The sequence below is a fragment of the Chenopodium album genome, chromosome 5 (assembly GCF_948465745.1).
Source record: "Chenopodium album chromosome 5, dcCheAlbu1.1, whole genome shotgun sequence".
Taxonomy (NCBI): domain Eukaryota; kingdom Viridiplantae; phylum Streptophyta; class Magnoliopsida; order Caryophyllales; family Amaranthaceae; genus Chenopodium; species Chenopodium album.
The window spans coordinates 8,696,766-8,715,769 of record NC_137838.1 but is presented as its reverse complement, the minus strand read 5'-3'; the positions used below and the strand labels follow the sequence as shown (position 1 = coordinate 8,715,769).

Sequence of the window (19,004 nt, the reverse complement as noted above, 5' to 3'; positions counted from 1 at the left end):
TTGGGCCTCATTAATCAACACACTAAGTCACTAACACATCAAGTGCAAATTAACAAAATAACAGGAAACAAAGTTAGTCCAATTCATACAAAGTACAAACCAATCCAAATCATACAAACTTAAGTTTTCTTTTTAAACAACAAACTAACAAAGTCTCAAATCAAACCAATCAATTCATACAAACTTAACTTAAACAAGTTTTAACATAACTACTTAAACATAACATGATCAGTAGCAGGCTAGCAGCAGAATAGCAGACAGCAGATAGCAGAAGCAGAACAGCAGTACAGCAGTACAGCAGAACAGCAGAGCAGTACAGCAGAACAGCAGTACAGCAGTACAGCAGAGCAGTAGCAGGAGAACAGCAGAGCAGTAGCAGCAGAACAGCAACATGAGCAGCAGATCACTCGGGTATTTCGACCACTTCATCAATTTTAGCATCACCAATTGCCATATTCTTCATTTCTATCATAATTCAATATAATTCACAAAATAAGAAAACAAAATAAATATATATACATAATGAAAAATAATTAACTTTGATTAAATGTTCTTATATTTTACCTTCTTCAAGATGCTCAAGTTCCTCTAAACACTCTTCAATACTTGGGAATGGTGCAGCACGTAACCAATTTTGAGCACATACCAAACCTTCCACAACTCGAGGAGTTAATGAACTCCTAAACTGATCTAGAACTCTGCCTCCGGTGCTGAAAGCACTCTCGGAAGCTACTGTCGATACAGGGACAGCAAGAACATCTCTTGCAATTTTAGCAACAGTAGGAAACCTTGAACAATTGAACTTCCACCAGCTCAAAATGTCAAAATCAGCAACATCTTCAGCCGTATCCTCCTCCAAATATTTGTCTAATTCTATTTTTGCATCTCCATCTCTCTCACATTTGTGTTTCTTATACTTATTCTTCAAGACCTCTATCTTCTTATGTTTGGGAGACATTGGAATTTTATCATCACTACTTGAAGCCGCTTCCATCTTATTCCCATCACCATATGGAGAAACACGATAATCCTCATATAAAGCATTCAAAGCTTCTTTCACATTTTTAACCAACTTTGATGCAACAATAGAATCATAGATTTCAGTTATCATCCACTCAACATAATCAAGTTTATAACGAGGATCAAGGACAACGGCAATAAAAATCAAGAGGTTTATTTTTTCTGGATCACCCCAATACTTTTCATATTTATCTTTCATTCTACAAGCCATAAGACACATATCCGGATCATCACTAGACACCAAATCTTTCAAAAGTATACAAACACTCACCAATTCATGAAAAAACAAATTCGAAGTGACATATAAAGAGCCAGAGACATGCATGGTCAAATCATAAAAAGCTTGCAGAAATTCAGAAAATCTTCTCACATTGTTCCAGTCATCAGCATCAGGGCTGCCCTTACCATCCCTCTCACTCAAATCAAGTACATAGTGAGGGTCTTCCTCAGAATACCTCTCAAAAGCATCCTCAAGTTCAATAGCAGCAGATAACATCAAATAGGTGGAGTTCCACCTAGTGGGCACATCAAGGCACAATCCCTTTTTTGTGTTGATTTTTTCATCTACAACACATTTTTTAAACCTTTGCAACCTAGCAGGAGATTGTTTTATAAACCTAACAGCTTGCCTTACACGTTGAACAGACTCATTAACAGTTTTCAACCCATCAGAAACAACCAAGTTGACAATGTGTGCAACACAACGCATGTGAATGAAACGACCCTTAAGAACCCCAGTTTTCCATCCATTCATTTTCCTTCTCAAATAACCAATTGCAGTATCATTTGAGCTAGCATTATCAACAGTTATACACATGACTTTTTCAAGCCCCCAATCAAGCAAACATTTTTCAATTTCTTTGCCAATATCATCACCCTTATGACTAGAAATAGGACAAAAATTCAGAATTCTTTTGTGTAATTTCCAGTCATTATCAATGAAGTGGACAGTCAAGCACATGTAATTGATTTGTTGTATAGAGGTCCAAGCATCAGTGGTCAAAGAAACTCTTGAATTACATTTCTTTAATTGATTTTTCAGCTTTCTTTTTTCAATTAAATAAGTTTCAAAACAATCTTTTGCTACTGTAATTCGAGAAGGAACATTAAATCTAGGTTCCATTACACCACAAAAGTGTCTAAAACCTACACCTTCAACAAACTTAAATGAAAGTTCATCAACAATTACCATATACGACAAAGCTTTTCTAATACTACCAGCATCAAATTTATGGTATGTCAACCCACTAGTACCACCAACAGCACTTGTTACTTTAGCACTTTTGAATGAAAGCAAACTCTGTTTTGAATCTTTAGGGGTGTTATAGGGATACTTACGACAACGGTTAATATGAGCCCATAACACACTAGTGCCGTTTTTCTTTGCCCCGCACTTGTAGCTCATCCCACAGTACTTGCAAGTTGCCTGCCTTCCAGAAGGTAAGTCTTCTTTCACAAAATGCTCCCAAACTTCAGACCGCTCTTTCATCCTCTTCCTTTTTACATCTTTTTTGTTACAGTCAGATTGGTCAGTCTCAAGTTCAAGTTCAGGCTGGTCATTGACACCAACATTGGTTGCCATTGCCCTAGGACATAAAAAACAGCAGCATAAGAAGACTAAAATTGAACATGCAGTAGCAGAGCAATTGAACATGCAGTAGCAGAGCAATTGAACATGTAGTAGCAGTAGCAAACTAATTAATTCCCACAAATTAGCACAAACTAAAATTCCCACAAATTAAATCCCACAAATTCGCAATTCACAAATTAAAGCAGTAGGCAGTAGCAACTAGCAACTAGCAAATAAAATCGCAAACACATCGCAACAAATTAAAGCAGTAGCAATCACAAATAAAATCGCAGCAATTAAAGTCGCAAATCAGGCATCAGCAGAACAAATCAACATGCAGTAGGCAGTAGCAAATTAAAATCGCAAGTAGCAAATTAAAATCGCAAACTAGCAAATTAAAATCGCAAACTAGCAAATTAAAATCGCAGAGAGAGAGAGAAGCAGAGCATACCTTAATGTGGAGAGAGAGAAGCAGGTCGGTGGTCGGTGGTCGATGGTCGCCTGGTGGTCGACGGTGGTCGGAGAAAGTGAATGTCGAGAATTGGAGATAGGAGGGGACGAAAGAGTGGAGAAAGAGACTGAGAGAAAGGCTGAGAGGAATTAGGGTTTTCATATTTTTCTTTATATACTTAGGGTAATTACTTTTGGGCCAGGGGTTTTGTATGTTGGGCTTATAATTCGGTTTGGTTCGGTTTTGTTCGGTTTTCCAATTTTCCGAACCGAAACCGAACCGAAAACCGAATTTTTTAATTTTTTGACACCGAAACCGAACCGAACTCCCAAAAAACCGAACCACATTCCTTATTCGGTTCGGTTTTTCGGTTCGGTTCGGTTTTACACCGCTTCACTTTCACCCCTACTCATCACAAACTAAACACACAAATTGAGGAAATAGTAATGGAAACAAAACGACGCAACTAATACTATTAAAACGACATCAAGAGTAGAGCTAAATCAGGTCAATTATTAGCATGATTAAAAACATGATCAAAGACCTTGATGAATATCATCCATCTGATTAACCAACACTGGATTGTCCATAATCAAAGCAGGAGAAGGAGCAGAAGTCTGAGAAGAAGTAGGGCGCACATTACCAAAGCTAGACTCACTCACATCAGATCCATACTCACCAGCAGTAATCGGATAAAATCCTGACCGTCCAGTGGAAACAGGAATTGATTGACGGAGATGAGGGAATGGAGAACCAATACCGTGAACAACAAGCTTGTAGTTGTAGATGAGGTCTGGATACTTGATTTTGACATAGTTGATTCTCATCGGAGACGAGGTTCCGCCGCCGCCTGGAGTGGTGATGGTGAGGGTTTCGCCGGATTCGAGCGTCGGAAGCACCGTTGACGGCGGCAGAGATTCGAGATCGGCGAACTTCAGCATTTGGTTAGGGATTATGTGAAACCTAACGCCGTGAACGTAGGAGTGGCCTCCTTGGAAGATGGAGGAGTCGTCGACGGCGAAGATCGTCATGTTTTGGAGAGTGACGAGCTCGGCGTACTTGACACGCATTGCGAGAGCGAGGAAGCTGTAGCCGCTCAATCGGAGCCGGATTCCGGCGTCGAAGAGCATCATCCGAGTCAAGGCGACGGAAGGCGAGAGATGACGGAGAGAGAGTGACGTCATCCTGTCCATTGAGCAGGAGTACGGCGAGAGGTGAGAGATGAAGCCTTGGAGGCCATGGATGATGACGTGGTCGCTGATGAAGAGGTTTGGATGGGTGATTTCGGCGCCGCCGATGAAGATTTTGGTGGAATTTGCGGCGGAGGTGACGGTTAAGCAGCGACCGGGGAGAATCGACTCGATTTTGGTGCCGAAAATGAGCTGATTGAGGTAATCCAGAGGATAGATTCCTGGAACAGTGTGTTCCTGGAGAAGAAGAGTGAGCGAGCAGGAAGTACAAGTTCGCACCGAAGCATCCGCCGGAGCGAAGACGGTGACAGGGCCGAGCCACGGCGAGTGCGAGGCGGAGGACAGAGAGAGCGAGTGCGACGCCATAGCAAGGTCGGTGAAGCCGAGTTCGCCGAGAACTTTGGTGACGGAGTAGAGAGGAGAGAGAAACTCAGGCGAACGGAGAGCTTCGGAGGAGGAGTACGGAAATGGCGGCGGAGGAGAGGCGGTGGAGGAAGGTGAAGGAGAGGTTGAGGATGAAGAGAATGTGAAGGTTGGTGTTGTTGAGTGAGCATCAATGGCGGCAGGGAGGACTGAAGGTGAGGAGAAAATCACCATGAAAATGATGGCAAGGTGTGGCAGAGACGCCATTGTTGGGAGCTTGAAAATGGAGGAGAGAGAGTGGAAGATTGAAAAAAATGAGAAAGTTGTGTGAGCTTAGATTCTGCTGACGGTTATCGGAGGGTATTTATAGAAATAAGCCACATTGCCACGTTGGCGATTCTATACCTTCTATCTTCCCGCTAAAAAAACTCTTTTTTTCTTTTCCGATTTCATCCCTTATACCATGAAATAGAAATAGTTTAAAACAAATTTATTCATAGAAAATGTTTTTTTTTTTTTTTTTGGAAAAATTAGAAAATGTTAATTATGTGAATAGAGTTGAAATTATGTGAAAATATAAGGCTAAATGAGAATTAGGAACTAATTAGAACCTTAAATCATTAAATCAGACGGAATGTGTTCTCCGTGCTTGTTAACGACATTATTGTAATTTCGCATGACAACTTTTAAACGGATTTTTAGTTTTTCTTACTTTTAGCAATTTCATTTACTTTATGATTGATTTAAGTTTTCTTTTATTTTTTAGAAATGAAACATGAAACTAGTTTATAAAGTTAAAATACGAGTATTATGAAAATGTCATTGATGACACAAGAAGCATGTGACGTGGTTGTGACAAAATTTAAAAATGTTCCTATCATACAAGTATATATATACCACCCATCTATATTACGGATTCACCATAAGAGCTTAAGCAGTGATGTATTGTAGAGTTGTTTGACAAATGTCGTTTCACCTCTAAGTTATTGGTTTGGACCTACTTTAGCATACACTTGATTATGGAACAAAAATAGACTGAACATATGAAATCATTATTTAACCTTGAGCTACATTACAAATTTATCCTTTCCTTTGGTTAGTTAAAAGATGATGGCATCGATTTAGCTAATATTGATCACTTTTACTTGCATTAACAACTAATAAGTTATTGGCTTTTTTTTTTATAGAGATTGTGCTACCCTCATTGCTCTTCTTCCTCCTTCTGGTTCAATGGAAATCTCTGCTTGGTAGCTCATTCAGGAGTTGCGGGCTTCAATTTAGGCTCTTTTGGTTTGCTAGGTTCAAAAGGTTCCTCATTTGTGGGTCAATCCTACTCACTGGTTGGCTGGTTGTGCTCGGTGTTTACAGTTGTTGTTTGGTTGTTGTTCCTTATATTTGATAGCTCTTTTGTGAAGTTATTGGCTTTGTTTGGTATTTTTTTGGAAAGCTTTTTAGCTTACCGAGCTTGTTAGAGGTTTTACCATTATTATAAAAGTTACTCCGTAATTTGAGTTTTCTAAACATAAGCCTTTTAAGATTAGCTTATTGATAATATATTTCATAAGTTCATATATACTTCGGCCCTGTTCTATTCACCTTACAAAATAATGTTAAGTAAAAATAATTTCAGTTCAATAAAAATAAGTTCAGTTCAGTAAAATTAATTTCAGTTCAGTAAAAATAATTTCAGTTCAGTAAAAATAAGTTCAATTCAGTAAAATTCAGTTTTCTTAAAGAAGAATTATAATAGAAAATCTGTAAAAATAATTTCAGTTAAGCAAAAATAATTTCAGTTCAGTAAAAATAATTTAAGTTCAGCAAAAATAATTTAAGTTCAGCAAAAATAATTTCAGTTCAGTAAAAATAATTTCAGTTCAGCAAAATTAAGGTGAAGAGAACAAGGCCTTCGTATATATTTAACTTTTTGGTTTTTACTATATATAGACTGAATCAAATAACAATTAACAACTACTTTATTTACCAAATACTTTTATATTATCAACTCTTTACAATCGACTAAGCTAGTCAAACCAGCTATATCTATCAGTTGCGTACTAGCTACTTTGTATTTATCAAAGTAGGCATATATGACTATATATGATACATTAATAAGATCAATACTCGTTATGATTATTAAACAATCATCATTATTTCGCAATATATTTAATATGAGATATTGAGATACAAAAAATAATAAAATAAGCGTTTAAAATAAAATTAGTACGGACTAATATTGAAAATTTGGAATGCAGCCTCAAACTAGATTTTACAAAAATAGAAAGAAATAACTATATGATTACTCTGTATTTGAGTAGGTTAAAATCCCGATTGATAATCGTGTTGAGAATTTGACATTAAATCTATGCTATAAAAATAAAATCGTAACTGCACATATGAATTATATTTGGCAAGCAAATTCATTATTCTTTTATCAACTTGATTCCTTACGAAATTTGATGCAAAGATTTCTTACACACAAGAATCAACAATTATTTTGAAAGAGATAAATATAATCAATAATGATACTTTAGCAACAAAAACGGTTGGCAATGAAATCATTGTGGCTAAAAATGATATTTTGGAACTAAGAGATTTCAAATGGAAGTTTAACTTATTATTACCATATAAAAGATTATTACAGGAGTATTATTACTCCATATTATGTAATTAACTTTGATTTTTACGAAAATTTGATGACAACTATCCTTGTCATAAATTATAATGATATTTTGACACGTTTTATAGTTTCTACATTGTAACAAAATAATCTCAGATTATTTTATCCTAATAACTCGAATGGAATTTTTTATTTTTGTTAACTAAATCATATTTTATCATTCAAATTTCCATTTTAATTAATCATACTTGATTACACAACCTTAATTTCCAACCTAATATGGAAGCTCAAAGCCACAAAGTAACGTTAATATCTTAAGAGTTAAAATTGAGATAATATATTATGTAATTAATTAAGCAGATAGCAAGCTAAGTCAAAGAGATTTTACTTTGGCAATATTAATGATAAGAGATTCACTAAGTTGGCACAAGTTGTCTTACCATATATGAAGGATATTTGGTGATTAATAACACTCTTTGCTATCTCTATAAAAGCCCTTCATCTAATTAATCTTAGTACTCTCTTAAACTTTAATCTCATTCAAGCTAATAAACACCCTTGTAGCCATGGATGTAAAGTCATCGTCGAGTTCTTTAGAGACTCCGTATAATTCTAGCTCTAAAAACACCATGCTTGACCTTAAGCTTTCGAGCTTTAGTCAAGATTTATCAACCCAACAAGCTAATGGTGACGTGATTAAGGAATTATCATCCGATCACCAAAAACATATTAAGCCTCGTATTAGAGATTTTACGTGCAAGTATTGTCCTGGGAGGTTCTCTACCTCCCAAGCTCTAGGTGGTCATCAAAATGCTCATAAACAAGAGAGGGCTCGCGATAAGATGAGACAAGCCACGGGGTTCTCACCTTATTCGAGTACCAATAACTTGTACCAACCTTATTTTGGTATGTACAATAACATATCATACGGTGGATATTTCAAAAGGTCACCCCTTGGTGTAGTCAAAACAAATTCCATGATTCATAAGCCGGGTTCGGGCTATCGTATGCCAATGTACCAAGGCTATCGACACGGGTATGGTAGCACAAACCAGCCTAAAACATTGTTGTTAGGAAATTCTCAAATATCATCATATGATAATTTGAGTATGTCAAATAATAATGTTAAGAACAATTATTCTCCATTCAATAACTTGAATAATCTTTCGAAATCATTGCCTACTCTTGTTGAAGGAGGTTCGGCTCAAGTCCTACGTGGCATAGGCGAAAATGTGATCGTTGAGAGTGATAATTCTAAGAAAGGAGAGCTTCGTATTGATGGTGGTAAATTAGATCAAGTGAAGCCAGAGAAGTCAGGCCTTGATTTGTCCCTTAGGCTATAATTTTTTTTTTTTTTTTGGTGTTTAGAGAGCCATAAGGGCGGGTGATGAGTTTCGCTCTAACCACTTGAGCTATCCCTTGCACTCCCCTTAGGCTATAATTTATATGTATTTTAATTAATATTATTTATTGTTTATGGCAATTGAAGCCTTTTTTTTTGTTTAATTGGTTTGTTTACATAATTAGACGATTTTTATTTATGTGTGTGCCTTATTGGTCAAATACATAATCAATAAATATTCAAGGCTCTTTTTAAAAAAATGAGTGTTAAATTGAATTGACTACATATTAGGTACAATAATTTCTGATCTGATACATTGTTTACAAATCATTTGTTGCAACTCTATCTTTTTCAATAACTAAGATCACCAAATTAAATTGTTAACTACATAAGTAATATATATTTAATACGTATTGTACGAATTATTTTTGATTCATTAGTTATAAAAAAACACCATACATTCTTTCGTACGGGAGATTTCATAATCATTACATCATATCGTTGTTTGTTACTCATTCATGAGAAATACAAAGTGTTTTTATATGCAAGCTTCTATATATGATGAGTACTACATATATTGATATATATTATATTGCCTTCACTTTTTTCCTTAACTTTAAAATATTGCTTTCAGTTTTCTTTAGTTTATTCTTTTGTATTTCCTACCAAAAAATATATTTATAAAAAAAAATAATCTTTTGTATTTTGAGGGGACTTGCGAAACAAAAAGATAAAGAGGAAAAAAAAGTATTTCCCTCCCAAATCCCTTACCATAACAAGTAAACTGTCAAGTGCAACCGGCAGTTATTATTCAAATTAAAACGCTCCAAAACCATGCAACTAACCCTTCTCTTTGTATATAAAAATAACCAAACTCCTCATACATTTTTCAGTTTCCAGTTTTTAGCATTTTGTCTAAGAAAAATATTTCTTTCTTCTCTGATTTTTCTTAGTGACTATTAATTTGTAGCCAAAACTCTTTAGATTTCATTTTGTTCAACAAATAGTTAACACAAAAAATGGCACCAAGAACAACTTTCTCTGCCCATGTTCGACAATCCATGATCCCAAACGCCTTGCGATCTTACCTTGCTGAGTTTATCTCCACTTTCATCTATGTCTTGGCTGCCGCCGGATCCGCCATGGCGTCTCGTAAGTTCGATCCTTAAATCATTTAATTTTGTTTACTAATAATCACAATTGCACCATTTCTGTACGTGTTACATAAATACTTCGTAAGAAACATACAAATGATACAATGATACAAATATTACTACAATTGTACAATGATTTAGTACAATCATTTTTATATCTAGTGGTTACGAGTTTATATACACAAGCACTAGTTAAATTACATTATTAACTGATGTGACATAGAGGGTGATTTATTATTTATAGTTAGTTGTATTTGATACAATGATTAATTGGCTATATTTTGATTGTGTGTACGTATATCATTTGGCCGTGTCATTTTATTTATAATTTTGTAATTTGTAGGGAAATTAATGCCAGATGCAAGATCAGATCCCTCTAGCCTGGTGGTTGTAGCCATAGCAAATGCATTTGGCCTAGCCTCCGCTGTTTATATCTCAAGTAGTGTTTCCGGAGGCCACGTCAACCCGGCCGTCACGTTTGGGAAGGTTGTAGGGTGTCACATTCCAATTCCTACCGCCTTTTTCTACTGGATTTCCCAAATTCTTGGTTCTGTCATGGCATGCCTTCTCCTTAAGATCGTCACTGTTAATCAAGTAATTTTACTTACAAATTTTCTACTCCCCCTTTTATATTAGTTATACTGAATTTTGTTTTCCCTTTATGTTTAGTAGTTAAATTTTCTACTCCCCCTTTTATATTAGTTATACTTACAAATTTTGGTTTATTGGATGTATTTGTTGCATGCAGAATGTAGTGCCCCATGCAATATCAGAAGAAATGACCGGATTCGGAGCATCCGTTTTAGAAGGTGTACTCACATTTGGATTAGTCTACACTGTATATGCAGCCAAAGACCCAAGACATGGTCAAATGGGCTCTATTGGACCTTTAGTCATTGGGCTGATCACAGGAGCGAATGTGCTAGCCGCTGGTCCGTTTTCGGGTGGATCAATGAACCCGGCATACTCATTTGGGGCGGCTGCTGTTGGTGGGAGCTTCAAGAACCAAGCAGTCTATTGGATCGGACCTTTGCTTGGTGCCGCGGTTGCTGGTCTGTTGTATGACAATGTGGTTTACCCTCCTCATGATTCGGATCCTCAACGGTGTGGCCAAGAGGGGCCTCGAGTTTGAATGGGACTAGCTAGTGTTAGTGTTTATTTGACTATATTAAGAATTTATTTGGCCTTTGTAACCTCATTATCAAACCTAAGATAATCTCTATTGGTAGTTCTTATTAGAGATAAGCCTATTTTATTGTGTAATTTGTACTTATATAACATCTTAAGATTGTTAGCATGTAATAGTGTAATAGGCATAAGATTGAATTGTGATGTTTATGTATAACTTAATATAAATCTACATAGTTTTATAGAGGCCTTTCCCTTTATTTTATTTATTTCGTGTAATCTTAATTTAACTAATTATGTCTCCATGTTGTAATTATATTGCTATTATAATATGCGTCAAATTGAAAATTAAAATAATTATTTCAATGAATTGATAGATTTTTTTTTTAGAAGAACGAATTGATAGATTGCCACCTAACAATTTGGCAAATAATTGTAAAGTCAACTAGGGTTAATTAAGTTTGACCAATGTCGAAGCTTAAGACTCGACATTGAAAAGAATGACCAATGTTGAAGCTTAAGATCAGACTCGACATTGAAAAGAAATTAAACCCAATTATTCTCAACCCAAAATAAATGAAAAAGTGAAGGAAACAAGACCTCAATTAAGTAATCTATTGATTAAGCTTGTAAACATAATTTTCAAGATGTTTAATTTGTATGTTGTTGATTAAGCTTGTTTAACTAATATATGAAAATTTTAGTTTGGATTTTATTTATTTTTTCCTATTTTTTAAAAGAAAAAAAAAAAAAAAAAAGCTATGAAGCCATTTGCATGAGTAGAATAAAAATAGATTTTCAAACGTAAATATTTAGGACTCGTTTGGTTGCAATGGAAATTAACTTCCCATAGTAATTTACAAATTTATATTATGGGAAGTTAATTTCCCTAATCTAATACATAGAGTTGGTAAATTAATTCCCACATTGTGTGGGGAAATTAAAATTCCAATTTCCTCCACTTTGCAAAATTTTGGAACCAAAGAATCGATATTTAGGTCATGTTCACTTCACCTTAAAAAAATAAAATTCAACAAATTTAAAATAATTTTAGTTCAGTAAAATTAATTTCAGTTCAATAAAAATAAGTTCAGTTCAGTTAAAATAAGTTCAGTTCAGCAAAAATAATTTCAGTTCGGTAAAATTAATCAGTTCGGTAAAAATAATTTAAATTCAATAAATATAATTTCAGCTCAGCAAAAATAATTTTAATTCAGTAAAAATAATCTCAATTCAGCAAAAGTATGGTGAAGTGAAAAAAACTTTAGTACGCGAGTTAATTTTTAGGAATTTTGAGTGGGTACGTAAAATTTGTGCAACCAAAAAAGCCTCAAATACGGATGCCCAATAGGCCCATACATGTATAAATATATTTGTGTATCGTATAACCCAAAACGGACCCCGTTGGATAATTGGGTAATTTTATTTCTTCCCAATTTTCTTATATTTTGCGTAATTTATGCTTTTCTCTCAATTCAGCAAAAATAATTTTAATTCAGTAAAAATAATCTCAATTCAGCAAAAGTATGGTGAAGTGAAAAAAACTTTAGTACGCGAGTTAATTTTTAGGAATTTTGAGTGGGTACGTAAAATTTGTGCAACCAAAAAAGCCTCAAATACGGATGCCCAATAGGCCCATACATGTATAAATATATTTGTGTATCGTATAACCCAAAACGGACCCCGTTGGATAATTGGGTAATTTTATTTCTTCCCAATTTTCTTATATTTTGCGTAATTTATGCTTTTCTCTCTCCTCGACCTCATAAACCCTAACTTCATTACCAGTTCTTCCCTCTTTCTTCAATTAACTCCTACAATCTTCTAATTAATTCTCATCTCATCAATTTCGAGCTCTAATTATCTCGAATTTTGTTCATGGATGCTCAGAGAGCGCTTCTCGATGAACTTATGGGCGCAGGTAATTGAATCAGTAATTTAATTTCCTTATTTTGTTCAAATTCGATTCAATTTGACTTCAATTCATGTAAAAGTTATGAAATTGGCTGAATTTTAACCTTAATATTGCGTGATTTCAGCTCGGAATCTGACTGACGAAGAAAGAAAGGGTTATAAGGAGATTAAGTGGGATGATAAGGAGGTTTGCGCGTCTTATATGGTTCGATTTTGCCCTCACGATCTCTTCGTCAATACTCGCAGTGATCTTGGTTCGTCTTCGTTTCCTTTGGCTGTTTCTTTATTGCTTGTTCTATTGTAATTGTGTTTAGAAGAAGATTTTAGGATTGTTTGATTGGTAATAATGTAATGTAGTACTGTATTATCTAGTGGGTTTATCGTGCACTATGAGACCGAGATTTTGAATATCAGTTTGAATTAATCGTCGCATATACTATAGTGGTCATCCGAAAAATGTTGCCACCTCCTCTAAAGTATCAGTATCGATGATAGTCTTTTTAAGATGCCCTAAGATTGAGTGACCTGGGAAGGGGTTGTGGCAGTGATTTGGCTATAATGTCTGGATGGCGTGGGTGCAGAGTAAATATTATATATGGCTCTTAAGCAGCTCTTACAACAAACAATGCTGAGGTTACAATTATTTTACATGTAATGCGATCGGTAAATATTATATATGGCTCTTAAGCAGCTCTTATATTGGATTAGGGGGTGTATTAATTATTTATTGAAGAATGGATTTTAATTGGTTTTTTAAAGTTGACAGTAAATAAGTCTTGATGTTTTATTGATTGTTTGGCTGTAAGGTTTCATTAATTAAACTATGTGAACTGTGAGATGTGCATGTGCATCATCTTGTTACATTACTGTTGTTAAGATAATGAAGTTTTGTTGGTCTTAGTTGTATTCTGATGGTTTTCCCTTTTTGTAATTTTGTGTATATCTGTGCTTCAGGGCCATGTCCAAGGATTCATGACCAAAAGCTGAAAGAGAGGTAATGGATTTTTCTATATTGTTATTAAGAGATTTTTTGAGGGATTTTGGGAAATAAACTATGTGAGTATGTGGAGTTATGATGCTTGCTTGTATTAGGTGTTTGATTGTATGTGAGGATGCCGTTTGAGTAATTGAATCTTGGCTCTGCTCTTGGAGACTGTGTAATTATTATTGATAACTTTTTTTATCTGTTTAAAAGTAAGTTACTTCCTTTATATATTTGGTGTAGGATGGGATTTTAATTAGGAGTTTCTCAGGTGCTTTGCTAATATGACATATGGAGGTCTGGATGTTACTTGGTTTACTCTTTGAGGTAACTGATTTTAATACTGTTCAGGTAGACCCTTTGGAGAGAAGTAAATTTGTATCTAGTGTTAGATATCTTAAAACTGAGTTTCTATGGTGGATGAGTAGTTAGATACCTCTATATGTTGTTATATGCTTATAAGTAGTTGTCTAGTATGTAGTATCTGTTATGAATGTAGAGGACTAGAGGCAGGCTAATAGCAAAGCAATTGTTTCGGCAAGTGCTTACATGAAAACTTGTATTTTAAGTACTACGTATACCAGTAGCATTCTACTGTAGTACAGTGTAGTCCTAAACCCTACATGTGACTTCTAACCTTTTATTTCCTTTTTGTATACAAAGTAAATATACAATTCTGGCAGCAGTCAATTGTGTCCATTTCTAAGGGGTCTTGATTTGCTGTTTGCATACTTGGTAACTCTTTTTTTTTAAATCAATTTGTTTGATCTATGGAAATTTTCATTGGTAAATTTTGAGTGCATTTGGAGAATCTAGACTTGGAGGATAATTATTGTGTCTTGTCATTCCTGATATGTTTTGTTTGTCCTTCATTGCTTGCCTAGAATTTGGAGATATTATCCTTGCTTATTTGGTTAATTATCACTTGTGTAGGTTAATCTATTGCTTACAACATATTCTATTCTTGCTCTTTTCTCATCGTTTTACTTAGCTATTACCCTCTTGTCTGCTTCCATCTCTAATATGTCCTGTAATTTGGATGTTTAGCTTTGAGAATTCTCCAAGGCATGACTCTTATGTCCCACGCTTTGAGGCTGAACTTGCTCAATTTTGTGAGAAATTGGTGAGTCTTTCCTTGCATTTTTATTTTCTTGGCTGCTTTGACTCTTTTACTTTTGATTAGAGCCTCTCATTCTATATCATATCTGGGCTGTGGACTTTGTTGATTTTGTGTTTCAGGTGGCAGACTTGGATAGGAAAGTTAGACGTGGGAGAGAGCGCCTGGACCAGGAGGTCGAACCTCCTCCACCTCCACCTATTTCTGCTGAAAAGGCTGAGCAGCTCTCTGTGTTGGAAGATAAAATTAAAAATTTACTGGAACAAGTAGAGTCGCTGGGAGAAGCTGGCAAAGTTGATGAAGCAGAAGCATTGATGCGAAAGGTCATTTCTTTTGAGGCTTATGTCATATTAACATTTCAAAACACTAGGCTTTTCAACTTTTGTATTATTGGCTCCATAACATGTGACTATGTGAATATTATTGTTCTGACTCAATATTCTGAGCCTTGTTGGTTCTGTCGCTCACTTTTTGTTATCCTCTTTTATTTATATTATTATTATTGTTATATCTGAGTTTCTGTCATTAATGATTGATAAGCATTGATGGTGATAACATCTGAGAAATTAATCTTGCAGGTGGAAATTCTTAATGTTGAGAAAACTGCGTTAACTCAACAGCCTCTGAGTGCAGCAACAATGTTGACACAGGAGAAAAAGATGGCACTATGTGAAATTTGTGGTTCATTCTTGGTAGCCAATGATGCTGTGGAAAGAACTCAGTCTCATATTACTGGCAAGCAGCACATTGGATATGGCATGGTCCGTGATTTCATATCTGAATACAAGGTTTGAACTCTCATTTCTTCATTCAACAACCTGTTCATGTTACTCAGTTATTGGATATATTTCTCATTTTACATATTTACTATTCTTTACCAGGCAGCTAAAGAGAAAGCAAGGGAAGAGGAAAGATTAGCAAGGGAGAAAGACGCAGAAGAACGTAGGAAGCAGAGAGAGAAGGAAAATGAGAGCAAAAGCAGAAGAAGCATCTCCAGTGAGAGGGATCGTCATCGTGATCGTGACAGGGAGTATAGCCGAGACCGTGAAAGATCACGAGATTGGAACAATAGAGGTAATCGAAATGACGGAAGAGGAATGGACCGAAGGAGGCATGATGATTATCGTAATGGAAGGGATGGAGGGGGGAGGATTAGGAATTATGGCCGTGAACGCGAAACGAGCAGGTCACGTTCACCTGTTAGGCATGGCCACCGGAGGTGACCTAAGAGTCCTGTTTGCCGGTATTAGTGGCCAGTGGGTTGTGTAGATAAACGATGATCTTAAACCTACTGAGGTAGATGCTTTTATATCTCAAGATGTTTTGTGTGTCTGTTTTCAAGGTGTTGCATTGCAGTCTTATTGGGGGTTAAACTTCTTTTTTTATTGTCCCACAGTGTTGAGACTGTACTGTCTCCTCTCAACAATCTTATTAGAGGTCAAAGGGATTGAGGTAGGTAAAACTTCATCGTTGTAATTTCCCCTACAGTTAATTGTAGTTTTGTTGGATTAAATGCTTTGGTACTTGGTCGACTTTGAAACAACTTTTAGTCTTGCATTTTCTGATCATGCTGGGGGTTCTCAAGAAATTTGCAACTGTGCTGCATGGCTTGTGTGCCAGTGTTAGTAAGGTAACTTTCTGGTTCAGAAAATTAGTTACTCGGTATTTTCTGTATCTTAGGTGCTAAATCTGCATGACCTTTAAACTTTTGCATGCATCTGCATTATAATATTGCTTCTTCTGAAACATAGTTCATGAACACTTCTCTGATTAGTGAAGATGAATGATGGTGTTGGGTTTTGACATCCCCATCAATTATTATTGGCTTCTCTGAAGCTGAGTGGAAACCTTTCCTGCTTTCTTCCCTTCCTCAGATACCGCAAAAACGCCGTCAAAACCGCGGCTCTTCAGATATTGCAGTTTGACCTCAGAAACTGAATGCAAACTTCCAGTCCGTCTTTAGTGTGGGTAACTTTTCTTGGTCTATTCTTGCTAAGTAGCTTCGTTATTATTCAATCTTTATTAGCGGTTAATTGGTTGTTAGGACTGTCCAATGTACCATGCCCTGATGGTTTCAGACACTTATTTGACACCTTTAACTGGATATGGGTAGGGCATAATTCTTGAAAACTAACAGGAAATCATAGCAAAGCTTAAAAATCAATGTTAGAACAATTCCAATGGGTATAACTCTTCTGAAGATCCGAAGTAACATTGGGATGACGGCTGTTTCAGAGCTTGAACTCACTTTTTGTGGAATGCATAGAAGTCTGCAAACAACCCAAAATGCTAAATATGAGGGCATCTGCCGAAACCTGAAGGTAACTAAAATAAAAACTGTGCAATTTTTTTGAAGGATTCTCCTTTGCAGGAAGCTGGAGATCAACAAGGAAAGTTGTTTTGCTTACACACTCTGCTTATCTATGTGAAGTAGAGCAACTAGACCTTGTCTTGTATGTCTTGACTGTCCGAGTATCGCACCCCTTGAATTTTTGTAATCATCTCAAACTGTTAAGATTGGCCACTGATATATGTTTGGATGGAGTTGGTTGTCTACTTACAATTTTACATCGCGAAAGTATGAAACATACATTTATCTCTAGAATTTGCTATTTTTTGGATATTTGTTGAATCCAATCTGCACATTCTGAACATAGATTCACTTGAGATTTCAGAAATTATATACTACGTAGTTTATTTGAATGAAACCAAGTTTACAGCGTCTGTCATTTACTGTTGAAGTTCGATATCACTGCTATTAGCCGTTGAACCATCAAGCTCTTTCCACTTTACTGCAAACTGCATTTGAACGCTGAATGCTCATGTTACAGGTTGGAAGTAGAGCAAATTTGACTTTGAGATGAGCTTTAGGGTAAATTATTATCGAACAATAAGGTGTTTTCTTGATTAATTCACGCTCACAGAACTGGTTAAGATCAATATACGTAGTAATCATGATAATATTGTAATATTAGTAGTAGTGCAGGGTTGCTTAGAAAGATTTCAATTAACAAAGGTGCGATTAGACGTACGTAATTGAAGCATTTTGGAAGAAGATTGAACCCTTTAAGGGCTTGTTCTGATTGAGTGAGCTGATCTGAATTGAACTTATTAGAGCTGAATTGAATTGAACTGAATATTTTATGAGAGAAGAAAATTAAGAACTGAACTAAATTTATTGAAGGAGCTTAACTGACCTGGACTAAAAATAAGCTGAAGGAAACAAAGTCCCAATTCCTTAATTATGAGATGTGAGTATATGCTATATAGTATATATGAGAACCAATTTAATCAAAGATAGAGAAAATGAGACATTGATTTAAGGACAAAGAGAGTACAATCATTTTTTGTTTTTTTCGACTCCTTAATGATGTCCTTATTTTAAAAGATTAAGGAATTGTAGTCTTTTATGGTGGCTCCACCCAACCAAATTACCGTTCTTCCCTACGAAAAGCATGATTAAAAAAAAAAAACTATTTTAAAGGATGTTGCATCAAAAGCATGCCTACCAAAACACCATAAAAGTAGCAAAACTTGAAAGCCAGCAACATAGACTACATGGTCAACATTGCCGCAATTGGCCCTTTATGACTTCAACATGGAGCTTAATCAAACTAATTACTACCACTACTTTAATTAATTCCTTAATACGAACCTAATTAACAATTGAACATTTCATTATCTTCTTTTTGAGTGGTATGCATGAAATTATAATGACATTATATTTAAATTATATGCAAAGTGGTATTGCAGTAACATAACATCCATTTAAATTGAATTTGCGTTTTATATTATAGTATAATCCTAAAGTAATTGACCAAAAAAAACAGCTAATTTAATTGAAGTATTTGTATTTATGTTCTAGTGGTCTGAGTCTGACTTTGTTCACTGCATGCATGGCTAATCTAATCTTTAAGGGCAGCACGTCGAAATTTGTGATAGATACTCTTTCTATATTCAGTACTCAATTTTTTTGTGCATGACTACTTGCCCAACGACGGTTTTCTTTGTTTGTACATACTCGTCCTTGAATTATTTTGTGGATAAACCAATTTTAATAAATTTATATCTTGAGTAGTGAGCTAGAGAATATATTTTTATTTTAGTAACAATATAGGCTAATGGTCTGTTCTGATTGACTGAACTGAGTTGAACT

At 35.3% G+C, this 19,004-nt stretch overlaps 4 protein-coding genes across 5 annotated transcripts; 2 read left to right on the top strand and 2 right to left on the bottom strand.

Annotated features, from left to right (window-relative positions):
- Positions 1-403: 403 nt before the first annotated feature.
- Positions 404-2,602, bottom strand: LOC145632537 (zinc finger BED domain-containing protein RICESLEEPER 2-like). Its single transcript, XM_081684907.1, has 3 exons — positions 2,210-2,602; positions 565-2,062; positions 404-465 (listed from the first exon to the last, which is right to left on the bottom strand). Exons 1-3 carry the CDS (start codon positions 2,600-2,602, stop codon positions 404-406), a joined length of 1,953 nt encoding a protein of 650 aa, XP_081541033.1.
- An 857-nt stretch (positions 2,603-3,459) lies between these two features.
- LOC145630325 (fasciclin-like arabinogalactan protein 21) lies at positions 3,460-5,162 on the bottom strand. The gene has a single exon (XM_081682576.1). It carries the CDS (start codon positions 4,859-4,861, stop codon positions 3,578-3,580), a length of 1,284 nt encoding a protein of 427 aa, XP_081538702.1. The 5' UTR covers positions 4,862-5,162; the 3' UTR covers positions 3,460-3,577.
- Positions 5,163-9,572: 4,410 nt separating this feature from the next.
- On the top strand, positions 9,573-10,839 carry LOC145630324 (putative aquaporin TIP5-1). Its single transcript, XM_081682575.1, has 3 exons — positions 9,573-9,705; positions 10,051-10,301; positions 10,456-10,839. The coding sequence occupies exons 1-3, from the start codon at positions 9,573-9,575 to the stop codon at positions 10,837-10,839; spliced, it is 768 nt and encodes a 255-aa protein (XP_081538701.1).
- A 1,676-nt stretch (positions 10,840-12,515) lies between these two features.
- On the top strand, positions 12,516-16,391 carry LOC145631798 (uncharacterized). Of its 2 annotated transcripts, XR_014112426.1 has the most exons (8): positions 12,516-12,756; positions 12,875-13,003; positions 13,704-13,743; positions 14,779-14,854; positions 14,971-15,171; positions 15,427-15,636; positions 15,730-16,144; positions 16,245-16,391. XR_014112426.1 is itself a non-coding variant. In XM_081683974.1 (7 exons), exons 1-7 carry the CDS (start codon positions 12,714-12,716, stop codon positions 16,069-16,071), a joined length of 1,041 nt encoding a protein of 346 aa, XP_081540100.1. In that variant the 5' UTR covers positions 12,516-12,713; the 3' UTR covers positions 16,072-16,391. The 2 variants fall into 2 exon arrangements, 1 of the variants encoding a protein (XP_081540100.1); XM_081683974.1 differs by having other exon boundaries at positions 15,730-16,391.
- The last annotated feature ends 2,613 nt before the right edge of the window (positions 16,392-19,004 follow it).

Bases quoted from the DNA above. Each gene is read 5' to 3' on its own strand.
- LOC145632537 (XM_081684907.1), bottom strand. From the start codon at position 2,602: ATGGCAACCAATGTTGGTGTCAATGACCAGCCTGAACTTGAACTTGAG. The intron at 2,063-2,209 runs GTAATTGTTGAT...GAAAAAAGAAAG, and splicing joins GAAAAGCTTTGTCGTATATG to CTGAAAAATCAATTAAAGAA. The intron at 466-564 runs GTAAAATATAAG...GAATTATGATAG, and splicing joins ACTTGAGCATCTTGAAGAAG to AAATGAAGAATATGGCAATT.
- LOC145630325 (XM_081682576.1), bottom strand. From the start codon at position 4,861: ATGGCGTCTCTGCCACACCTTGCCATCATTTTCATGGTGATTTTCTCC.
- LOC145630324 (XM_081682575.1), top strand. From the start codon at position 9,573: ATGGCACCAAGAACAACTTTCTCTGCCCATGTTCGACAATCCATGATC. The intron at 9,706-10,050 runs GTAAGTTCGATC...TGTAATTTGTAG, and splicing joins CGGATCCGCCATGGCGTCTC to GGAAATTAATGCCAGATGCA. The intron at 10,302-10,455 runs GTAATTTTACTT...TGTTGCATGCAG, and splicing joins AGATCGTCACTGTTAATCAA to AATGTAGTGCCCCATGCAAT.
- LOC145631798 (XM_081683974.1), top strand. From the start codon at position 12,714: ATGGATGCTCAGAGAGCGCTTCTCGATGAACTTATGGGCGCAG. The intron at 15,172-15,426 runs GTCATTTCTTTT...TTAATCTTGCAG, and splicing joins CAGAAGCATTGATGCGAAAG to GTGGAAATTCTTAATGTTGA. The intron at 15,637-15,729 runs GTTTGAACTCTC...ATTCTTTACCAG, and splicing joins ATTTCATATCTGAATACAAG to GCAGCTAAAGAGAAAGCAAG.